This window comes from Polypterus senegalus, chromosome 14 (genome assembly GCF_016835505.1).
Source record: "Polypterus senegalus isolate Bchr_013 chromosome 14, ASM1683550v1, whole genome shotgun sequence".
Lineage (NCBI taxonomy): Eukaryota > Metazoa > Chordata > Cladistia > Polypteriformes > Polypteridae > Polypterus > Polypterus senegalus.
The window spans coordinates 114,714,576-114,739,489 of NC_053167.1; the positions used below are offsets into that span (position 1 = coordinate 114,714,576).

A 24,914-nucleotide genomic window follows, 5' to 3' on the forward strand; every position below is an offset into this window, starting at 1 on the left:
ACACATGTAGTTAAATCTTCTACATCCCTACTAAACACAGATGAATGTTAATTTGTGTTTGAGTGATCTGCATTTTTATATAAAAATGAAAATGATTTTAAAAGATTTTATTTTGTGTGTTACAGGACGTGGTATGGATGATGCCCGCATCACCTGGGCCATTTTTCTGTGTAAGAAAGTTGTGACTTGTTTTGTTTTGCCAGTTGTTACATGTTTTGTTATTTGCACAATGTCGTAGATGTTTGTACAGGACTACACTGAGGAGGAAACACTTTGGTAAAGAGAGAGCTGTCTACTTCAGTGGAAACCCACATTTTAAAGAGCACGTCGGCCTTTTGTTATTTTTGCTCTGTGTCTTTTCTATTTCAATTTTCTTCATTGCAGACCTGTGAGTGTTTTGTTATGCAGGAAAAGAACATTATTTCATTCATAAGCATTAATATTTAATATATGCCAATAATTTATTTTTGTGCCATTTCTCATGTACATCTACAGGTGTATGTTAATAAAAGTGGCTTTGTGATATTTGAGACATGTGGCTTTGACTCAGAACTGTCTTTTTGTTATTACTTTATGGGAAGAAAAAATATCGATATATATATATATATATATATATATATATATATATATATATATATATATATATCGCCATTCAGCTAAATAATATCGAGATATGATTTTTGGTCCATATCGCCCAGCCCTAGCTGCATTTAATATGTTGTCTGTTTAGGCAGATCAGCTAATGTTCTTTGGATTCGCTAAATGGAGCTCTTGTGTTGTGGTGGGAGGGGGTCTAGGCATGCCCTTGCCCATATGACCTGGAAGTGATTTTCTTTGCCATTTGTTTACCCTAGAATTATTTCCTCCTATACTACTGGTCAAAAGTTTTACAACACCTTAGTTTTTTCAGTTTTATGGAAATGCACACAGTTTAATGCCTTAATGTTTCATAAAATCAGTGCATAGAGCAAATAAACAATAACAAATAAAAAATAAGTCAAGGAATCAAAAAATATACAAAATTGTATTCATATTTTAATTTCATTAAAGTAGCCAACTATTGCTGATATAACAGCCAAACTAATAGTATCCCTGTTGATTCCGAGTGAGGTCAATCTATGGAAGTCACCAACTCTGCTTCTAGCAAAATAACCCCAGGTCATCACTCTTCCTCCTCCATGTTTGATAGTTGGTGTCACTCAGTGAGGAACCATTCTTTACCCACCTCAGTGGTGTACAAACACTCTGCTTGATGAATCAAAAATTTTAAATTTTGATTCATCTGTCCATAAGACTTTCTTCCAGTCTGTAGTAGTTCAAAGCTAGTATTTCAAGGCAGTTTATGTCCTTTAAGGAGTGGCATTCTTACAGCCACTCGACCTGTCAGACTTGCAGCACAAAGCACAATATATTGTTTAGGACACTTTACTTACTGACACTTTCTTTAAATGAAAGGCCTACACTGCTAAGGGTAATAATGCTCTGTCTCATTTCATTTGTCAATTGCTGCTCTCTTGCCAATGCCACTGAAATTTACAACTTCCTACTTGAGCAAGGCCCTTAACCAGCAATTGCTTTATCCTGGGTATGACAGTCTACATCTAGCCCTGGGGATAGGTGTTCCATTGTGGTGCTGAGGTGTCACCTGCTACAGTTGGGTCCCAGTTCAGGTGCTTCATGTGGTGGGTGTGGCAACTATCAGCGCATGCTGTCAACATACAGTGTAATATTGTCCAAGTAGTACTTCAGAGGGTGTAGTAGCACAGTCTGTTCCAACTATGCTTTTAAACAGAGACTTTTTAAGTAATCAGCAGAAGTTAGGACACTGGTGCAAATTGTTTTCTTCAACTTGTGAGTCTTAATTTACTTTAATTGCTGCAGAACATCTGTAGGTTTTAACTTATTCATTGTTCCCTTGAGAAGTCCCATTTGTAATATTCTGAAATGTATTTTTTCAGTTTTTGCTTATCTAAACTTTAAATTTAAACCTCTGGCAGTTTACTGTTTACCTTTTCACCATTTTAGGTCATTCATGGCAATTTAACTGATTAAATTTGAAGAACTGGAAAAGGTGAGGTGTTCTTAAAATCTTTGACCGGTATTGTATGCCAGATGAGTAAGAGTTAGTAGCAAAGTTGGGCAAAACTTATTTGTAGTGAATGGAGGTGGAGAAGGAAGAAGAATGTATATGTTGTTATATAGGTGATCTACTGAAAATAAAAGTGTCTTTTGGACTCGACAGTTGTGTCTACACATTATGTTTTAGGTTTGAGATGTGAGATGCCACCTAACATCTACAATGTGCAAGTGAAAATGATCCTGTACCATTTATGAGAAGGGGAAAAGTTAGAAAAACAACTGTGCAGGGAGATAGCATGTGCTATATTCCTAAATATAACCGAAGGTACTGATTTATGATCTTGAGCCGAACAGGTGCTGTACCAGGCTGTTAAGCAGCCAGTGAGGATGAATTCCATTATGAGGAATAAGAGATGTTGGTGAGACTGCATGAACAACAACAACAACAACATTTATTTATATAGCACATTTTCATACAAACAGTAGCTCAAAGTGCTTTACATATTAAAGAATAGAAAAATGAAAGACATAATTATAAAAAATAAATCAACATTAACATCGAATAAGAGTAAGGTTCAATGGCCAGGGGGGACAGAAAAAACAAAAAAACTCCAGACGGCTGGAGAAAAAATAAAATCTGTAGGGATTCCAGACCATGATACCGCCCAGTCCCCTCTGGGCATTCTACCTAACATAAATGAAACAGTCCTCTTTGGATTTAGGGTTCTCACGGAAGGGCTTGATAATGATGATGGTCACGTAGACTTCTTCCTTTTAATCCGTCCATCATTGTTGGAGCATCATGAAGCTTTGAGTAGGTGGAGGTGGCGCAGGCCACCACCACAAAGAAACTGGAAAAAGAAACAGAAAAGAGAGTAGGGGTCAGTACCGATTTTAGAGCCACCATGAATAGTTGTTATGATGAATTGAACATACAGAGTATCAGGATTAAGTTAAATTACGATTAAAATGAAGTTATAAAAGGCCATGTTAAAGTAATGTGTTTTCAGCAGTGTTTTAAAGTGCTCTACTGTATCAGCCTGGCGAATTCCTATTGGCAGGCTATTCCAGATTTTAGGTGCATAACAGCAGAAGGCAGCCTCACCACTTCTTTTAAGTTTTGTTCTTGGAATTCTAAGGAGACACTCATTTGAGGATCTGAGGTTACGATTTGGAATATAAGGTGTCAGACATTCCGATATATAAGATGGGGCGAGATTATTTAAGGCTTTATAAACCATAAGCAGAATTTTAAAGTCAATTCTGAATGACACAGGTAACCAGTGTAGTGACATCAAAACTGGAGTAATGTGTTCTGATTTTCTTTTCCTAGTTAGGATTCTAGCTGCTGCATTCTGCACTAGTTGCAAACGATTTATATCTTTTTTGGGTAGTCCTGAGAGGAGTGCGTTACAGTAATCTAGTCGACTGAAAACAAACGCGTGAACTAATTTCTCAGCATCTTTCAGTGATATAAGCGGTCTAACTTTACTTATGTTTCTTAAGTGAAAAAATGCTGTCCTAATGATCTGATTAATATGTGATTTAAAATTCAGATTACAGTCAACAATCACCCCTAAGCTTTTTACCTCCGTCTTGACTTTTAATCTTAATGTATCCAGTTTATTTCTAATAGCCTCATTGTATCCATTATTGCTGATCACTAAAATTTCAGTTTTCTCTTTATTTAACTTGAGAAAATTACTATTCATCCATTCTGAGATACTAGTCAGACATTGTGTTAGTGAATCAATAGAATCGGGGTCATCAGGTGCTATTGATAAGAATACTTGCATGACAAGTCAGTTCACTTAACCAGTGATGGTTGCTCTAAGAAATTAAAGGGTATTGACCCTCTCATCGGTATCCTCTCCTATTTAGATGAAAGCATGGTCCGCTTTGTGAAGTTTATCACCATCTCCTTGGTTTTAATGACAGTAAGGATGAGATTATTATTTTGCACCACTGGGTAAACAGATAAACCTTTGTTTGTATGCCATCTTGCTATTGTTTGTGATTAGGCCTATGATAGTGGTATCATTAACAAATTTAGTGATGGAGTTCTATTGGACCACACAGCAATAGATGAAGAAAAGATACAGAAAGTTGATCTCTGCACACTACCCTCTGGAGCGGCTATGCCAAAGGTAATTCTGGAAGCTGTGTTATGAACAGTCCGTAAATGCTGACATCTACTGCTTAACAAGTCAAAATCCAGTTACAGAGGATGACACAAAGTTCTAAATTGAATAATTTGGTGGAATGTTTTGATGATGCATCAGAGTTAAATGCAGTCTATTAACAGGATTGTGGCATAGCAGTTTTGTTTTTATCCAGGTACTAGCAGAATACCCGCGCTTCGCAGCGGAGAAGTAGTGTTTTAAAGAAGGTACGAAAAAGAAAAGGAAAAATTTTAAAAATAACGTAACATGATTGTTAATGTAATTGTTTTGTCATTGATATGAGTGTTGTTCTTATATCTATCTATCTATCTATCTATCTATCTATCTATCTATCTATCTATGTGTGTATATATATATATATATATATATATATATATATATATATATATATATATATATATATATATAGCAAAATACCCGTGCTTGGCAGCGGAGAAGTAGTGTGTTAAAGAAGGAAAGAGAAAGAAAAGGAAACATTTTGAAAATAACGTAACATGATTGTCAATGTAATTGTTTTGTCACTGTTATGAGTGTTGCTGTGATATATATATATAGCAAAATACCCGCGCTTTGCAGCGATGTCATGTGTTAAAGAAGTTATGAAAAAGAAAAGGAAACATTTAAAAATAATGTAACATGATTGTCAAAGTAATTATTTTGTGTATTTGGTTGCAGCGTCCACGAAGTTGTTTTCGTAGCTGCATCAGAAAATGTACCACGACGTCTGACACGCCTCCTTTTTACTGTTTTCTCACAGCTTGGATTGCTGCTGTCATATATATACACACACACACACATATACATACATACATACATACATATATATATATACATATATATATACATATATACACATACATATCTTCATATCTACATATCTATATACATATCTACACACACAAATTATATGTATGTATGTATGTGTGTGTGTGTGTGTGTGTGTGTATATATATATATATATATATATATATATATACACATACATACATATATATACACATACATATACTTGTGTGTATGTTTGTATGTGTCTATATGTGTGTGTATAGCTTTGGTCACTGAGTGCAAGGGAAAAATAATGAAATATAGTCTATAAGTTATTAAACAGTAAAACATTAACGTTTTAAGAAGCACAGGTACATTGAGCACTACTGGAGTGGTTGCGGGTAAACTACATTTTAAAGACTGTGTAACAAAACAGGTAAGTAACTAACAGCAGCTAAAATGTATATGGATCATCTCTCGGTAGTAGATCCCTTTTGAAAGGCACTACACGACGGCTGTGGTATAGAAATTACATTTTCTATGTGAACGTTCAAATTTGTGCCCCTGGTAATGTGCCTTACCGGCAATTAAAGAAAATTATTTTGTGTCCTCTGCCGTGTTAAGAGAGAAAGGCTTTGGTTTGGGATAAAAGGAAAAAGGTGTAAAGAAAGGAAAGTTGCCTTTTCTTTTATATAGTATAGAGATGTGTTCGCTGACGTTATGATCGCCTGTTGGGGACAGTCGCGTGGGTCTTGTGTAGACTGGTGAGACGCCCCCGCCATTAATCGGCTGTGATGGCACTGTCAGTCCTCCACTCGTGCGTGTCTTCATAATCTGAGCTGAGGACCTGATAATCGATACGTGCAAAAGAAAGTGTGAATCACCTTAATATTATTTTGCCGTGGTGTAGAAAAGGGGTCCCGTGTTTGCACTTGTCTGGGCTATAGCTCAGGGGGCGGATGAAAAAAATTAAAAGTGCTCACTTTGACTTAAAGCAGAAGCGCAGTCAGCGTCTCAAAGGCCGGCACAGCTATACGCGCTGGCTGCTCGACTTTTGCTGGGCAGGAGACCCCTTTGTACACACGCTCATGATATCAAAAGTCTCAGCTCTTTGGAGGTAATTCATATATTATATATATAGCAAAATACCCGCGCCGCAGCGGAGAAGTAGTGTGTTAAAGAAGTAATGAAAAGAAAAGGAAACATTTTAATAATAACGTAACATGATTGACATTGTCATGAGTGTTGCTGTCATATATATTCCTGCCTAAATAAGTCACGCTCGCTTTGCTCTTACTTTATTTACCGTTCATTTAATCATGGCTATTGGCGGAAAAATTATAAAACCAAAACAATTATTGATGGCGAATCGATTATTCATAAAGCTTGAATTGGTGATGTTTTTCTGTGTTAACCTCATATTTTTCAGACTTCTTCTCAAACTAAGGTGGTGCGAGGGTAAAATGAATCGGGATGCGCTTGATCAATGTAATCGTGTACAGTACCAGGAAATCATGCATTGACAAAAGCTCCCTTTGCTTGTAATGCAAAGTGTGATTAAATGCATTATTTTTTAACGCGTTATGGAGCACATGCATCGAAGCTTCTCAGCTGTGCTGTTGCTGTCATCAAGGATTTGATTATCATTATTTCTTTCAATCAGGTTCGTATTTGTAGGATGTGTTGTGTTCTAGTTACATTCCGTGTTTGTCAATCGTTGTAAAGATGACAGGTTTCATTCATCGATTTGTTTCTTACTGCATCAATAAACAGCTCGTCTTCTTCTTTATCTGAGACCTGACACACTGCATGCACAGGTTTTTTACACTGTCTTCCTTTAGCGGGACATTGACTTTTTCCACCGTGTGCTTTGTTTCCACAGTAGCTGCATTTATGAATATGCTTATCAGACGCTTCATATTTTTTCTTGCCTTTTCAATTGTGTAATTCGGTTTTTGTTCAGTGCTCTTTGGAACTGTTGCTTTTTATCTGTGCACCGCGCCAGTTCCGTGAGCCACTCGGTGTACTTGCATCGAAGGTTCCCAGCTGTGCTGGTGCCATCTCGTGCTATGTCCATAGCTTTATTTAATGTTACCTTAGTCCTGGCACTTAAAACTTTCTCTCGCAGTTTCGCTGAGTTTGTGTCCACCACCCTGACCATCTCATCTTCCTCTCCATAAGCACAGTCCTTCACCCGTGAATATTTACCCGTGGCAGTTTGCTATTGGATTGCCGCTGACGGACGGCCTTATATGGGCAGGCACTAAATTACAAACGCCAGCGGCAGCCTGTCTATGAACTTAATTTAAAGTGTAGGTTTACATCGTGCTTTGTTTCCGAAGTAGCAGAACTCATGAATATAGTTGTATATGTCACTCGCTCGCTTCTTATTGTTTCGCTGCCTTCTCAATTATATAATGCATGTTTTCTTGAGCGCTTTTTTGAGGTCTTCCTGGTTTTCTATGTACTGCGTGATTACGTGGGAGGCGTGATGATGTCACATGAAACTCCGCCCCCACGGCGTTGAAGCTCATCTCCATTACAGTAAATGGAGAAAAACTGCTTCCAGTTATGACCATTACGCGTAGAATTTCGATATAAAACCCGCCCAACTTTTGTAAGGAAGCTGTAAGGAATGAACCTGCCAAATTTCAGCCTTCCACCCACACGGGAAGTTGGAGAATTAGTGATGAGTCAGTGAGTGAGTCAGTGAGTGAGTGAGGGCTTTGCCTTTTATTAGTATAGATACCAGGATGGTATGAAATGCAAGAGATAAGTCATGCTTTAGAAGCCGGTAATAACGATCTGCAAACTGGAGATGATCCAGAATATGTGAAGTATCCTATTTAATGTCTTCCAGCACCAATCTCTTAAAAACTTTATCTCAATTGGAGTGAGTGCCACAGGTCTACAGTTATTTAGGCAATCCACTTCTGTTTTATTTGGCTGAAAGATAATTATTATCCCTTTGAAGCAGACAAGGAATCACGTCCTGTAATTCCATCTGGAACAGAGGCTTTATGAACATTAACTCGTTGAGACTGGCTACATAGTCAGGGAAGGTGGAGATTTTCTGGTTGTAGTTCATTTTGGAACAGATGCTTTTAGAAGTGCAAGTATATTTTTATGAGATTCTTCTAGCATCAGGAAAAGCCACACAAATATAATATTCAGTCATGATGCATAAATGAGGTCATGGTGTGGATAAGAAGGTTTTAGCTTTCTCAACTCCTGAACACCCTTTCACCTGAACCCCTTTTCTGATGAAATGGACTATCTACGAGAACAATATTCTGAAGCAGTGTTCTTTAAAGTGTTCAAATATTTCAATTAGATGGTGTAGAGGAAGTCAGATGATGATACAGAGGACCAACCAATGCAACTTAATGAATGTACAGCCAAAAAAAAAAATCCTGTTATAAAATGTTTACTTGTAATGCGAAGAGAAACAAATACAAGAACTAAAAGCAACAGTAATGGATTGGGAAAATTATATTTTATCAGTTACAGAATCGTGGCTAAATAAAAAAAGTGATGGAGAAGAATTTCAAATTGGGGCAATGTCTCTTTCAGGAAAGAGGAAGGAAAATGAGAAGGTGTGGCATTCAGAAGAATTTTTTAGGCTCATAAGATCAACACACAAGAAAAGAAAGTGTCAGAATCACTGTGGGGAGGCTATAACTAGTGTAAATTGTTGCGACTTTGACTGAGTTTACCTTTAGCATGCACTACAGCGTGTAATTTGTCCATTGTGCTCATAGTAGACCATATAGTGGTCACAATCAGTGGAATAGCTAAGAAAACCACTTTAGCCTCTGCAAAAAGCAGTGCTGTTATGTCTTTAGGAGTTATTACTGAAGCTGAAGAGCTGTAGCATAGCTAACCCTGTTGCAGATTTAGAGTAATTGATGGATGAAACATATATGACTGAGGAGAAATATGCAGTATGTAGAGGATAAATAAATGTGCAGATGGTAGGGGGTTATGCAGGTTTACCATGAAAGAAACACAAGTGGTATTGCTTGTGAGCAGTCAGGTTTACTCCCTAATGACTGCAAACTTAATATGTTTCCATGTTGCACATAGTCGATATAGTATATCATTCTACTTGGGATTAAAATTTAAAGTACTGTGCAAGTGGGACTCTTGTGGTGTGATATCAAACTTTTGTTATAGCAGATGGATGTGGTATCAAGTGAGTGGGTGGGAATAGAACTGGATGAAGGAATTACATTTTATAAACATTACATATTGAATGGTAAGGGGTGAAATAGAGAGATGGGCAAAAATTATACTCATCTCTTTTCATGCATTCTGACGCTTACAGTAATTATAGGTACAATTGCTTTTTAAAATCTTTCAAAGAGGAAATGCATAACGTATCGCTCAAATGTTTGCAGAGGTTTTTATTTTTGAGAATTCTGCTTTGGAGAGGAGGTAAAGGTCTTAGTGCTCAAGAAGATGACCTGTAATCTAAATGTTGACATTCTTTTGTACTAAGTAGTAAAGTGGTCATGACTATCATCTTAGTGTTGTAGGTATTCTCTGGCTGCTTTAAAACAGTAATTTTTTTTTTATTTGCCAAAATGTGGTTAATTGTCTAACCATGTCAGAGCACTTAATCAAAAATACAGACAAATTTAATCAAAGCCAAAAAGTCTTTATTACAGTTGTGCAGTTTAAAACATAGGGAAGGTATTCACCATCTGCCGCTTGTTACTGGCAGATATCATAACTTTATACAAGAATTAACAAAATTATAATAAACACTAACTCCTTGCCAGACAATGAAAATGCACAAAATGCAACATATGGCGATAAAACAAATCTATTTTTCAGTGAACTATTCATTACTTTAACTATGCCAATATCAAAATAAATCCATGACAAGACAAACATGCACTCTCATAATTGTTCAGTGATGTCTTAAATTAAGTTATAGTGTGTAGCAAAGGTAACAACAACAATAAAATGTTTTAATTAAAAACTTGAGTAAATAATCACCATTTGGCCCTATTCAAGATGAAGGTCTAGACTTTCACCTGTACATAAGTAAATGTAATGATAAAAAGGATGCACATTAAGGACTGGAAAAAATAAACAGCAAAGGTGAACTCATTCTACAAGGATATTGCAAATGCAGTAGTTGATGTGAAAGAATGTAACACATATATTAAATACTTTTCATGTGAGCTGCGGAAGAAAGAGTGGAAGAGGAAATTTGATCAAGATTGAGTAGCAGACAGCAAACTAAAAACAGGTGATACAAACTATTTCTAACAAGATGTTTGGGCAATGTTTTTTCTGTGATCTAATACAAATATAGACCCTAAACATTGTAGCACAGGGGTGTGGAAGTCAATTTTTTTTTTTACTTGTCCACAGGACAAGTATTATTTTTCATAACATTTGGAAACCGTTAGAATGTTTTCTTCTTTATTTTTAATAAACTGATAAACTTGTTTTATATGAAAATTCTCTAATCAAAACGATCTATAGAGAGCTCATCAAAATCAATGTTTTCACACAATAAATTTCTTAACTCCTCAATATATCACAACCTACGCGAAATTGCAAATTTCAGGAAAGATTAACTGCCTAATAAGCTTTGTTATGTGGTGAAAACATTTGCATTGTAAGTAAAATGACCGCATTTTTATATAGAAACAATGAATTTTATCAATAATATATAAAAGTTATCGATTATAATGAAAAATCATTAGATTACATCGTAATGTCAGCATGAAAATAAAATGGCCGCATCTCCAAGCGTGTAAATAGTAGGGTAAAATACTTATGTAAGACCGTAAGAGTGGTTTCCCTTTGAAAAATCAGCCGTCATTTTGTAACCAATATTGAAGTCCAATTTGAGACATGAAGAACATAGACCTAATGTAGACTGTTTGGACGAGTCGGGCATTGGATTTCCGCACCCCTGTTTTAAAAGCAACTAATAAAGTATGTGTTTTTACAAATGAGAGGGCAAAATTTAGTCTGTCAAGCTTGTTTGATTAGCTTCTAAATGTTTTCAACTTTAAAGTAGTGGTGGAAAAATGTGCTTTAATTTATATCCTGCATGTAGCTGAGAAAAATAATCAGTATCATCAATGCCTTTGAGAATTTTGAAAACTTTGCTTAAGTCCTAATTTGGTTGTTTTTCAGCACATGTAACTGCATTTTGAAGTGTTTTCACAAGTTTCTCCAGTTTTTATCTGGTCTCTTAAAAATGCACTTGTCTTGATGTTACGTGACAACCTTAAAGTCTAAAGATAAAAGATAAACAACATTATTGGTGGCAAAGAGAGATAGAATCTGCAAGATGTGAGTGAGTTGTGTAATAAACACTTGGAGGGGAAAGTGCTCATCGGTCCATGGGCTGCTGAGAACTGAAACTATGGAATAATTTTGATGCTGGTAAAAGTAGTGTTCACAATAATCATTCTGGGATACTGCATGCAATTCACTGAAGTGGTCACTGAGTCTTTTACCTCCCTATAACCATATTTGATCATGAACTTTGGGTGATGACCAAAATCAGTCTTCTGAACCAGTATGCTGAAGTTCATATTCTTGATGAGTCAAGTTTAATTTATATACATTTCCATCTAGTAGGAGTGAAGTGTGTCGAGCAATATCCCTGAAAATGTATCAGGGCTTGAAATTCCACTTGGTGAACAAACTTATTACATTCAGCAAATTGTAATTTTCACTACACACATTTCCCCTGCATATTTATTTGTTCACCAGTCTCTTTTGTTTTGTGATTGTGCCTAATGTATTACTTAGGGACTAATTTAATTTTTTCTTTGTTTACATTTTGTAAGTATAGTAGCTTGCATAGGATGTCACCTTCCTGTTGCAGCTGCTCTTTAATGAAATAATAATGAACAATTTTTTGCTTTGGAATAGTTCAAGCTGTTGATGGATAGACTGAAAGTGCTTAAGAAAATAACTGATTACTTTTTTACAAATATCAGTTGATGGTGAATGTTGCAACAGTTTATGTACGGTGAAAAATAAAAATTTACTTCAGTATTATTAATAATGTCAGAAAACTGCTTACTTGAATGTATTAGAATAATATGTTCAAATATTAAATGTTTGTATTCAGATATACTGTATGTACCTGAACAACTGTATACACACATGCAAGTGTAATACATACCATATTTTCTTGCATTTATTTCAATTAAATATACAAATATGGCAATGACTCATGTTATCACATATTTATTTAGTCTTTGAGCAAAAAATCACAAGGTAATTGCTCAATGAGGCCTGTACTTGAACTGTACTTGAATTTCCCAGCTTTCACCGTAAAATTCCTAGTTGAAAAAGCTTTGAGAAGAATTATTTAACCCATGTAATGTCTACATTTCCCCTTTCATGAAGAAAATAAAATGAATATACTGTATATTGTTCAATTGTCTCTTGACTTTTCACATTATAAGTCTACAGTAATCATTGCCGAAGTCTTTACTTATAGTTGACAACATACCTGCCTGGCAGAAGACTAATGGCTTTTCCACTGCATAGTACGGCACAGCACGGTTCAGTACAGCTCACCTTGGTTCGCTCAGTTCGCTCGGTTTGCGTTTCGACCAGGGCTGTGGAGTCGGAGTCGAGGAGTCGGAGGCGGAGACAATTTTGGGTACCTGGAGTGGTCGGACTCGCAAAAGTTAACCGACTCTGACTCCTACTAAATTTAAATGGGAATTAAAAAGTTGAAATGTCCCAATTCACAAACAGTCATAATGAACTACTTCTCTGCTGTAAGAATAAAGCCCAATGCATGCAGTGCATAATGTTACTACAAAATGAACATGTCAAGTAACCATGAAGCATGCTTTTCATTGACTGTATGCGTCACTATATGGGATGTAATGCACAGGTAAGGTGCGGCACCGCTTTCCATTGTGTCGTGTTCCACTGTTACAGGGAACTGTGAACCTAGCCTAAAGCCCCCCATACATTTACAGATGCACTGCCGATTTTTCGGCCGTTCAACAGTCATCAGCGTCAAACGCCTGAAAAATCATCTGGTGTGTTCTCAGCTCCGTCGGCTCCCCTCGCTATGCGCCAGTGAAGGGGCGAAGGAGCGAGAACACAGATCTCTACCTGTCTCCAGCAGAGGCTCGTTCTGCTGATCAGCTAGCCGGTGAGTGACACAATGCACTAAACTTCCGGCTGGCTGACAGAGGAGACAGCCACTGCAGCAGACAGAGGCATCACATTACTTTGGATGGGGGCGGTGGTGAGATTTTCGCAAGCTGGATCTGCCGTCCATGTGGACACCCGCAATCTCGGCCACCAATCAATTGTGTTTGTCTTTAATCTGCCATTATAGTAGAGTGTTGGCTTCCTAGCCAGTAGTTCTGTGGTGAAATTCAATTCAATTCAATTCAAATTCAATTCAATTCAATTCAAAAAAACTTTATTAATCCCAAAGGGAAATTGCTTGTGCTCGGTTACAGGTGCTCACAGTTATTGACTAATGAAAGGTAAAAAAAAAAAAAAAAAAGGACTTGTAAATATTGGGTTTACAATATGGGTAAGTAAGTATTAATGTCCTATTATATGCCAATCAGTGCAAAAAGCCACATACAGGGTTACAGAGAAGAGTTGTAAACTTTTATGGCCGTTGGGAGAAAGGATCTCCTGTGGCGCTCTGTGGAGCACTTGATGGTAATCAGTCTCTGGCTGAAACTGCTCCTCTGTTCAGCAAAACACTGTATAGCGGGTGAGAAGGATTATTCACTATGGATTGTGCTCTGGATAGAATCCTCCTCTTCGCTACTACATCCACAGAATCAAGCTCCATGCCTAGCACAGATCCGCCTTTTAATTGACTTGTCCAACTTGTTCTTATCAGACACCTTAATATTCCCACCCCAACAGACCACACGTAAAAATTACACTCGCCACAACGGTCTCATAGAACATCCTTAGAATGGTGTTACATACGTTAAAAGACCTGAGCCTTGAAGAAAGTACAACCGACTCTGTCCTTTCTTATAGAGTGCCGTTGTGTTGAGTGACCAGTCAAGTTTGTTGTCCAAATGGACTCCCAGATACTTGTAATCAGAGACCATGTCCACTATCTCCCTCTTAACAGATATAGAGTCGAGGAGTCTTGCTTCTCCTAAAATCCACAACCATTTCCTTTGTTTTCCTGATGTTCAGCTGTAGGTGATTGCGCTCACACCAGAAAACAAAGTCATCCACAACAGACTGGTACTCAGTGGTGTCACCCTCCTTTATACACCCAACAATCACAGAGTCGTCAGAGAACTTCTGCAGGTAGCATGACTCGAATTATATCTGAAGTCAGATGTGTAGAGGGTGAAAAGAAACGGAGACAGTACTGTCCCCTGGGAGCTCCAGTGCTACAGATCAAAGTCTCTGACACACAGTTCTGTAGTCGGACATACTGGGGACGGCAAGTCAAATAGTCCATGATCCAGGAAACCAAGCGGGTGTCAATGTTAATGTTCATTAATTTCTCCCCAGTACTGCCGGTTGGATGGTATTAAAGGCATTGGAGAAGTCAAGAACATCATCCTTACGGTGGTCCTGGGCTTGTCAAGGTGAGAGTAGGTGCGATGTAGCAGGTGTATTATGGCGTCATCAACTCCCATGAACGGCTGATAGGCAAACTGAAGAGGGTCCAGAGAGAGCTTCACCAGGGGACGAAGTGTATCCAGGATCAGTCTCTCAAACACCTTCATAATGTGCGATGTTAAAGCAACAGGCCTGAAGTCGTTCTGGGCACAGGGACGTGGTGTTTTGGGTACCGGCACAATGCATGATGTCTTCCACAGTGTAGGGACTCTCTGTAGAGACAGACTCAAGCTGAAGAGGTACAGGAGGACACCACATAGTTGGGGAGCACAAGATTTCAGGACCCTCGGATTGATCTTATCCGGACCTACAGATTTTGTAGGGTTGATCTTACTCAGGCCATGTTTTACCTGATCCACAGAGATGTTGATTTCTGGGAGTGCAGAAGTGGTGACTGTTCTCTGTGTAGGGGAGGACATAGGAGCAGGAAAGTGTAGATTGGGGCTGAAGCCGGGGGAAGTGTGAGACATAGGGACATCAAATCTATTGAAGAAAGTGTTGAGGTCGTTTGCACGTTCCTCATTCCCTCTATAGCCTGGCCGCTTGTCTTATAGCCAGTGATGCTCCTCATGCCCCTCCACACCTCTCTCGTGTTGTTTTGCTTCAGCCGTTGTTCCAGTTTTCTCCTGTATGACTCCTTCCCTCCTTGATTTTACCGGCTAGCATTTTTGAGCCTTCTTCACTGCTTCCTTATCACCAGACCTAAAAGCACTTTTTTGCATTTAAGCACGCTTTAATGTCCTTGGTGACCCAGGGTTTGTTGTTGGGGAAACGCGAATATCTCTCATCGGTACACAGGAGTCAACACAGAAGTTAATGTACTCCGTGATGCAGTCCGTCATTCCATCAATGTCCTCGCCATATGGTGCACTGAGAACCTCCCAGTCTGTAGCCTCGAAACAATCCTGTAGCGTAGCAGTCGCTTCTTCTGACCATCTTCTTACACTCCTCACCATAGCAGACTGTCTTTGAACCAGGGGTTTGTATATTGGCATGAGGTAGACCAGGTTGTGATCTGATCTTCCCAGGGGAAGTGCTGCAGCACTGTAAGCACTTGACATGTATGTTGCCTTCCTTTCCTTCAATGGATGTAGAAAATACATTAGCATAGTATATACATACAGAGGAGTCGGAGTCGGAAGATTTAGAAACTGAGGAGTCGGAGTCGAGCATTTATCTACTGACTCCACAGCCCTGGTTTCGACTGCAGTTTAGTACTGCTTTAGAGTGGGCGGGATTATTCACGTGTCGTTATAGTTGCGCCGCCTCTACTGCCGTGACATCATCGTGAACGCCAAGAGCTTAGCGACCTCCTGAAAAACTTTTTCATTCCGCGCCGCCCCATCCAGCTCTCGCTGGATCCGCCTCGGCTACCAACGAGAGGAACGCCTGTACTTCCTCAATAGAGCACTAAACAACCATTTTGGTTAAAACAAAATGGTGCGTCCAACCTTCGCTGGCTGTGCTAAAAATCTAGCGGGTCTGTTGTGTCTCGTGTCGCAAGTTCAGTGACGCAGTAATGACGATTTTCTCCGCCAATCAGTGACCAGCAGAGTTTACACGCCACGCTTTGGTAACGGTTTGGCGCTTGGAACCTCGGCTGAGGTGGTACTAAAAAGGACCAGGTACCAGGTACTGTTCCCAGTGGAAAACCCCAAAAGTGAGCTGAACTGAACCGTGTCGTGCGTACTATGCAGTGGAAAAGCCATTTGAGCTTAAGGTTAGGGGATACTGTTAACCTGGACAACTCTATAGAATTTGCATAATATTGTGTGTTAAATGTAAAACTTGTATATGTTTATCTCATTTTTATGTGTAGCGGCACTGTTCTTTTCTGGTCTTTATATACCATTTATTTCATTCTGTTCTTATTGGAACTAAGTTAACTCAATTAAATTTATCTTGGGTATACAATCTGTCTTGCTCTGTTTAAAGAATCTGTAAAAGATTTTTTTTTCTTTTAATGTAAAAAGAATAATGTTTTCCCATAATAGTAACTAAATATTTTTATTATAACACGGTTTCATATTATTCCCTGCCCCTAACAGTTAGTACATTAAAATTTTTGAAATTATCTGTACTTACGTAAATTAGTAAATATGCTCAGTTGCTTTGAGGCTTTGATATTGTCATTTCATATTACATGAAGCCTTTCTTTTCACCCAAGTATAAGAAGAGTAATATTATTTATTCTGTAAAAATAACCATATTTAATTTGTTATATCACATGTAACATTTGTAAAGGAAAAAAAAAATCATTCTTTTACCATAGGATTCAGGAAATCTGAGAGTGTTTGTTCTGTGCTTCTGGACCACGGAAGACTTGCACTAGATCCTCACAGCAGGATAGGACAAGGCTATAGAGTCCGGAGGGATATGAAAGCTTAAGTGGGAAAACCCCTGAGGCCACTTGGCACTCTGTTAATGATGTTTCAGGCTTTGCATCTTTCAGGCGTATGCTACAAAATTTGCAGTTTGCCCAAAGGAATATTGGTTTGTCTGTGTGGTGTTTTTTTTTTTTTGGTGAGTGCAGCAGCGATCTTATTCAGAATATTAAATAGTTTATGGGTGTTTCTGTTTTAAATAAACTGTATGCAAAAAAACAACAAAAGACTGTCAATTTGAAATTAATGTTATTTCAGCTTTCATAAATATTTAAAATGAATACACAACAACATAGTACTCTTGTTTATATTCCCAGTGTGTCTGTCTGTCTGTCTGTCTATCTATCTATCTACAATAAGTGATTGTAGTGCACCACTTCTCTAGAAGGAGGAAGAGGCCAACTTTTTAGCTAAGGTTACATAAGGGACATTTTCACACAATCGGTACAACATCCAAGTAAAACTGTCTACTTTAACAGATTAAGCTGAATAAAGGCTACATTCAAATTTTAAATATTTATATGTATATGTGTGTGTGTGTATATATATATATATATATATATAACTACTCATGCTTTTTCAGTTTTCTTTTATTCAGCTATTTGTATTATAACTGAACTGCCGTGTCTTTCCTTTCTGATGTCCATAGTTAATTGTGTATTCTAGAATACCTATTTTGATTTTTTTTTTATTTATAAACATTAGTTGAAAAATATCTAATTAGTAAAAAGCAGAGAAGCTGAGTACTGATGCAGAGCACAAGGTTGTGTGTGTGTGTGTGTGTATATATACATGTGTGTGTGCACATTTTTCTCCTCTCCTTATTGATCTGTATAAACTCACCCTGGGCTGTCATGAGAGACACAGCCATCAGCTGAGCAGCTTTGCCACTAACATTAGCTCAGGAAGGGATTTTTTTTTTGTCTGTGCTGTTTATACAGAAGTCTATATACCCTGCTGGCTGGTTGAATTTTAAAGAGTGTCAAGGCTTTAAGATGTAGTCATAAGGGGAGGGAGGTGAGAAGGATGGTGCTTTCTTCTTTTCTCGTTTGCTTGCTTCAATAGCTATTACGTACAAGTTGCATTTTAGTGAAACAATAGTATACCAAATTGATTTTTCTTATACTGCCAAAGAATCCTATTCATTTGTGCCAGTTAAGACCACCTACCGACAATATTGTCCAATGTGTTATTCCATATTTTACATATATATATATATATATATATATATATATATATATACACACATATACAGAATCTCCTGTGTATACAAACTGGACCTAAGGACATCATATTTTGACTGCGTGTCTTTATGTGACACTTTTTATTAGGTAGCGGTTGAAATAAATTACAGGTGGTCTGGTCTTGTAATGTTATTGGTGTTCTGTTAAGCATTAAGCAGAGTTTCATAGTATTTGATTCCCCTTCCTTCCCTGTAACCTTCTCTTTTTAAATTGAAACAACATTCTTATTTTTCAATCTGGGATTTGTCAGTCCCTTTGGCTAGACTGTGGTACAAGTACCAGCAGACATGACTTACCCATATGGTGTGTGTTCTTGTAAAAAAAAAAATCCATATGCTGCCAGGTTGTTTTTGGAGGGTTTGGGTTGGGGGTGGTTCCACTGGGAAGTCTGTAGTGCTTAGTATCCTTTAGGCCAAGACTTTTTCTCTGTTCTCCTCTTTGCCATTGTCACTTTATTTGATGATTTGACTATTTAATTTTAAATGTTTTTTGTTTATCATCAGACCATTTACACACAAAGTCCCTGAAAAGCTAATATATATAATATTTCTTCTTTTCTTTAAAATTTCAGGACTTACTGCAAATGGTACCAAAGTTCTGCTGCCCTTTTGACTTTGAAAGGTATTATGCAAAATTGTTATATGCTAACAAAATATGTTATAATGTATATTAAATAGATGTGAAATTTGTGGTAGAATTATTCAAAGGCTATCCTACTGTTTGTTCTTTTACTAATTCCCTTACCACATATACCCCTGTTATATTGTTTACTTAAGCAGCCTACATATACAAGAGTTGGGACGTCTTGTTTATTGTGCTGAGTTTGGGTGCAATCAATAAACATTTTCTGTCTTTAGTAGTGTGGCACTTGATGTTTTCTTTGGAATATTTATCACATTAATGTTATTGCACAAATTGTGTGGGGGAACTTTTTGATCTTAAATATATTTAGAAATGTGCACTGTCTATATGTATATGTGTTTGAATGTGCTTAACACCCTGTTGGCACCCTGGGACAGTGCACACTTCTCCTCAACCCCAAAATGAACTGGTAAGGATAATTAGTAAAGAGGCAGATGTATCTTTGTGTGTACAATATGTAAGTGTATACATTTACATTTTATACAGTATATGAAATATATAAACGATAGAAAGGTGCTGTATGTATAATTGTAAACAAATGCAAAAATCTAATATTAAGTATACCTTTAGAGTGTTAGTTTATATCTGACTAGGGCAATGCTGGGGGATGGTAACTGTCATTTTGAAGATCTACGGCTGAAATATTGCTGCTGCCATCAAGTGGTCAGAGCGTACACTTTGTAGAAACAGCATTCTAAATGATGAAATCTGAAAATTAAATGTTTCTTACCATACGGCTGAAAAAGTTCATTCATGTTAGTAATATTTTGACTAAATAAATAAATATGCAGTTTTGAGAGGTTTAACTCTTGTCTTATTAGCCATGGGCATTTAACATTTTAAGAATTAATTACATAATTTATTTCAATTTCTAGTATTAGTATAAATATTACTGAAATTGCAAGTGGAAAAAATGGTTGGGAATTCTGAATGGCAGATTGAGACCAGATTTTCCTGGCCAATTTTATATTTATTTTCATACTGCTGTTTGGTTAGTGCTGATAAACCTTGACAGATTAAAAGGTCAAAACAAATATTATGCAAATAAGTTTGTATGAAATCTAAAGACTTTAGTTATTGTAAATTGCATATTTTTTTTTGTTTGTGTTTTTTGAAATCATTGTATTAACTACCAATTAAAATAGACCTTTTACCATTATCATTATTATAGCTTTAGTTATGTACAGTGCATTTTTTTTTTTACCCAGGTTGCATTGTGTAGTATGATATTGTTTTGTAATGGTAGTTAGTTTCTTTGTCTTTGCAGGGTGTCACAAAACCAGGTTGGACAGCACTTCACATTTGTGCTTACTGACCTTGACAGCAAACAGAGGTTTGGGTTTTGCCGTTTAACATCTGGATGCAAGGTCTGTCTTTGCATTCTCAGGTATGTTAATAAATCAGATATTTTCTGTTGTAGAGAATAAGGCATTATATAGTAGCATTTCAGGTAAACTTAGCATAATCCTGCACATATACAGTATGTGTGAACAGTATGCCAACATATTCTGTATTAGCTGTTTTAGATTTAAAGTTAGCATACTTCCATAAGTAATAACTCGCAAATAATGATGCTTCTTTAGTAGTAATTTTCTGTCTCAATCAAAAACAGTGCTTAGATTTAAACATTTCACAATTTTTCATTACATTTAAATCTAGTTAGAAATATGCTTCATCTATGGCTTTCTGGAGACAGGTCTCTGATTATTTTTCTCCTGTTTTTATTGGCACTGATGTGTAGCATATAGCTGAGACAGTTTGGTGATAATTATGCAAAGTTTCCATGCTAATTAGCAGACAGCTTCCCCCGTCCCTTCCATTGTACATTAAATTGTATTTCATTTGACATATTATATTGTATATAACACTAAATTATACATTTTGAATAGCATTTCATATTTTTATTCATTTATATTATAAAATATGCTTACAGATATTTATACCTTTTACAATGACAAAGTAATTTTATATTGGGGAGAAAGCAGGTATATTTAAAATGGAACCTTAGTTAATACAAATTAAATAATGAAAATTGTTTAAAGTATGGCTTTATTTATGTTTTTATTATTGTAAATATGTTAATTTTTTATATATATTTATTTTAACCACATGTTCATGCTGCTTTTTTTACAGAATAGTCTTTTATTCTTTGTAATATAGAAAAGTCTTTAAAAACACTAAAATGACTTGACTGTTGAAGTGTTGAGACTATAAAATTGTCACCTATGTTTAGCCAAGGAAATACTCTAATGAGCAAGACAGTTTTATATGGATAATCCTTTGTAGTGCTGCTCCAGAACAGAAAGCTTAATGTTCTTGGGTCCCTTTAGGGGAAATCTTTAAAAAAAACTGAGTGCTTTAATGATACAGTTTTTGTTGCATTCTTGGGCAATGAAGAAATCGCCTCTAGACATTAGAGGTATTAGGATGTAATGGTAGTTTCCTATAATCACTAGGAGTTACTTTTGTTGTTAAAAGTTTTCTTCTGGTAGAGGTTAATGCAGTCCCTCAATAAGAAGAGGAAGGAAAAAGGAACAATACTTGTTCATTTTCCTCTTATGGTATGAAAGATATATGATTGATTGAGTCTGAAATCTATAAGTGACCTGAGTGTGGTAATGTGTATTTTAACATTGTGGTACTGGTAATATAAGATATTATTAATGAACTATTAGTAGCATAGTTTAATATCAAAATTACTTTCTCTTTAGCCTTAACACTTAAACTTTATTAATCGCTAATAAAATTCTTTCTTTCACACTACACTGGTTTTCAACTCATTTTTTTCTCTTTATTAACAATATATATTTTCCATGCAAATCTTAACACGTTTACAAGCATCAATGTAAATATGTTTCAGACTGGAATTATCATAGAACTTAATGTATCTACCCCAACACTGATGATTCTGTGAAAGATTTTAATGATTGACTTGTCTCTGTGCCAAAATTGTGTTTTAGAATTTTGTATCCTAGCTAAACTTATTCAAATATTACTATGTAATGTGTCAGTCTGCCAACAATCTCTTACATGATTATTGTATTAGTAAATTGTTCATCATAAGAGAGCTTTTGTTTTTGTTCAGCATGTAGTCCAAACGTTCTGCAACAGTATTTAAAAACATTGAGGTTTGGATGGTAATTATTGCTATTTATGCTATATCTCTGTGTGTTTTATTTCATGATTAGTTGGCTACTTACATACAGTATATGAGCGTAGATAACTTATTTATTGTTTGGTCAAACAATGGATATATAAAATCATATCACCCTTTCATTTTAATACATGAAACTCAGAAGGGAATGGGTTGTTGAATTTTTGAAGTATTTATTGTACGTATTGGAGTAGTGTAGCTTGGTGATATGTTCTCACAAATTTAAATTTAGCTTTTTGATTATAGCAAAATGCTGTAACAGCATTGTCTGCAATAGTTTTAGACGTCACATTAACATGTGCTAAGGAGATCAAGCATACGACAGAAAGTTGTGAAGATGATAAAAATAATATACATCTCTGTCTGCAGTTCTGAATTGTGTATGTTTTATGAAGAATTTGAATACAATATTATGGTGAGCTAATCCCAGTTAGTGTGCTGTCCGTTGACCTGTATAATAATGAGCAGTGTGCTGTATTACTGGATGCTATACAGTTAGGTTATTATGAAATGAAGCATACTGTTCACTTTTATTAATATTTTGATATTTGATTGATATGCTCATTATTTTAATTTGGTTTTAATTTATCTTACATATTCAGTAATTCATTTTTTCAGTTTATTCTTTGAACTTTTAGAATGTACTTTTTTATTGTAATATTCTTAATCTGAATGGTTATACTAAGCTCCAATTAATTTTACATAATTGTTGCCCCACCTTAATTTTTTTAACAGTTGATCCACTGTATATTGCTGCAAATGAACAAGAAAGTATCAAAACAGAATTCGTTAGTTTAAGGACATAGCTTCATGAGTGCAAATTTTTTTTTGTTTTCCGCATACTTTAATAGAATTAAGAAAATTAGCAGACTCTTTTATTTTAAGAATTTTTTTTTCTCTATGACAGATGTAATTTCATAATTTGTCTATTTTTTATGGCCGTCACTTCACTGATACTAGAATGAGGAAGTTTGAAGCACTCTCTGAACGAAAGTCAATAAAATGTTCAGGTTTTTATTAGGTGCATTTGTCTTCCCCAAAAGATATTATGATTTGCCTATAGAAATTCTTCATTTGAAAATGTACATGTTCTTAATATTTGACAAATAATATAGTTGTTTTTTCATATGTTATCTAATCACAGGTATGTACCTTTTAATCATAAAAGATTGCTTATATTTAATAGATCCTTATCCATTAAGTTTTTAACTTGATATTGTAGGAGAGATTGACAAGATTATGCTATCTTCCCATGTGCTTCTTGTTCTGTGTTTTGCTAAGTGTTTCGTTGATTATATATTCATCCATAGTTAAGCTCATTCTGTACAGTCCAGGGTGACGATTGGTTTTGAGTGCAAAGCAGGAACCAATTCCAGATGGGCTACCAGTTCATACCAGGACACACTTGTTCATAATAACTCAATTCAGTGTGAATTTAAAGTCTTTAACTAACCTATTTTTGGCATGTGGAAGAAAAACTTGAGTATGTGGAAAGCAAAAACTCTCGGACAGTATGCTTGACTAATAGTGACAAAGTAGGGATTCCAGCCTTGAACTCAAGATACCACCATGCCACTCTATATAATATAGTGTCTTATACATTGATACATATTTTTTCATTTTGATAATAATGCGGTAATCTCTGTTAATGTGTTCTTAGCACTTTATAATACATTATACATAGTAAAGATGAAGCAAATATCAGTGACTTTACGGAGACTTGCTGAATCAAGTTGATCTTGAGACTGAAGTACTCTTTTAAGCATTTATTAAATAATATAATAATATTCTAAGTAGCATAATAAATAATAATATTCTGAAGTAGCACTTGAATAGATATACAGTACAGAAATCAGTCAACAAACAATACAGCAGGAATACCTAAAATTATATTTTTTTAAATGAGGAAAGACTGTTTTTGATTTTTCAAACATATTTATAGATGTATAAACTTCACAAAATGCAAAGGTTCATTTTACCTGTACAAAAAATTATTCTATTTAGTATTTCAGTAGTAACCCTCTTTTTTTCAGCAGTGCATTTGGTTCCTTTGCATTATACCTTTTGTTTGAATCTATGTATTTTAAACAATATTATGCATTTTTAGAAAATTCAAAATTTATTATAAATGTATATCAAAGGGAAAACTTTGGTCATGTTATTCCTTAATTTACTTATCTGCAAAATCAAGGACACACAATGCACCGTTTTTCATACTTAACACATGTCAAATTAAGATTTATAATGTGATTAAATCAAATAGAAACCATCACTATTATTAGCAATAATCAATACACTTTCCTAATCCATCGAAGCTGAATGCTCTTTTTGTAATTTTTTTCTTCACAGTTATCTACCATGGTTTGAAATTTATTATAAGCTCCTAAATACGATGGCTGACTACTTAGCAAAAGAACAGGTGAGTTTCCTTAAAAAGTGATAAATTGTCTGTAAAAAAAAAAACACATTTAATATAAACATGATTAATAAATTCAGTGATGTATTTTTTACAAGTAAAGCAATATTTGTAACAATTTCATTCATATTAATATATAGATATCTGAAAACTTCATTTGTGGGTACATACTTCACCCATTTAAAATGCTGACTTGATGAGCTTGCTTGCAAGTTTCCTGTAAGAAAAAAATCTGAAATTTCAACTTCTATCAGTATGCTGTCATGTAACAATGTTAAAAAGCTGCTGAGAACACAGTGCAGGAGGTGTCAGAGTTCTTGTACAAACAAATCTTGGGCTAAGTATGTGTGGAGTGTCAGGCACAGGAAATTCTGGATGACATGTTGAAGTTTTAAACCCGTTGCCACTGATGTTTGGCCACATTTA

The 24,914-nt window shown here is 35.8% G+C and overlaps 1 protein-coding gene across 1 annotated transcript in view; it reads left to right on the plus strand.

The window, feature by feature from the left end:
• Positions 1-24,914, plus strand: part of dennd1b (DENN/MADD domain containing 1B) — a 393,949-nt gene that overhangs the window by 169,084 nt on the left and 199,951 nt on the right. Inside the window, exons 4-6 of the mRNA XM_039734662.1 lie at positions 18,848-18,897; positions 20,186-20,305; positions 24,422-24,491. Of these exons, the coding sequence (XP_039590596.1) occupies positions 18,848-18,897; positions 20,186-20,305; positions 24,422-24,491 (240 nt within the window). The remainder of the gene's footprint in view (positions 1-18,847; positions 18,898-20,185; positions 20,306-24,421; positions 24,492-24,914) is intronic.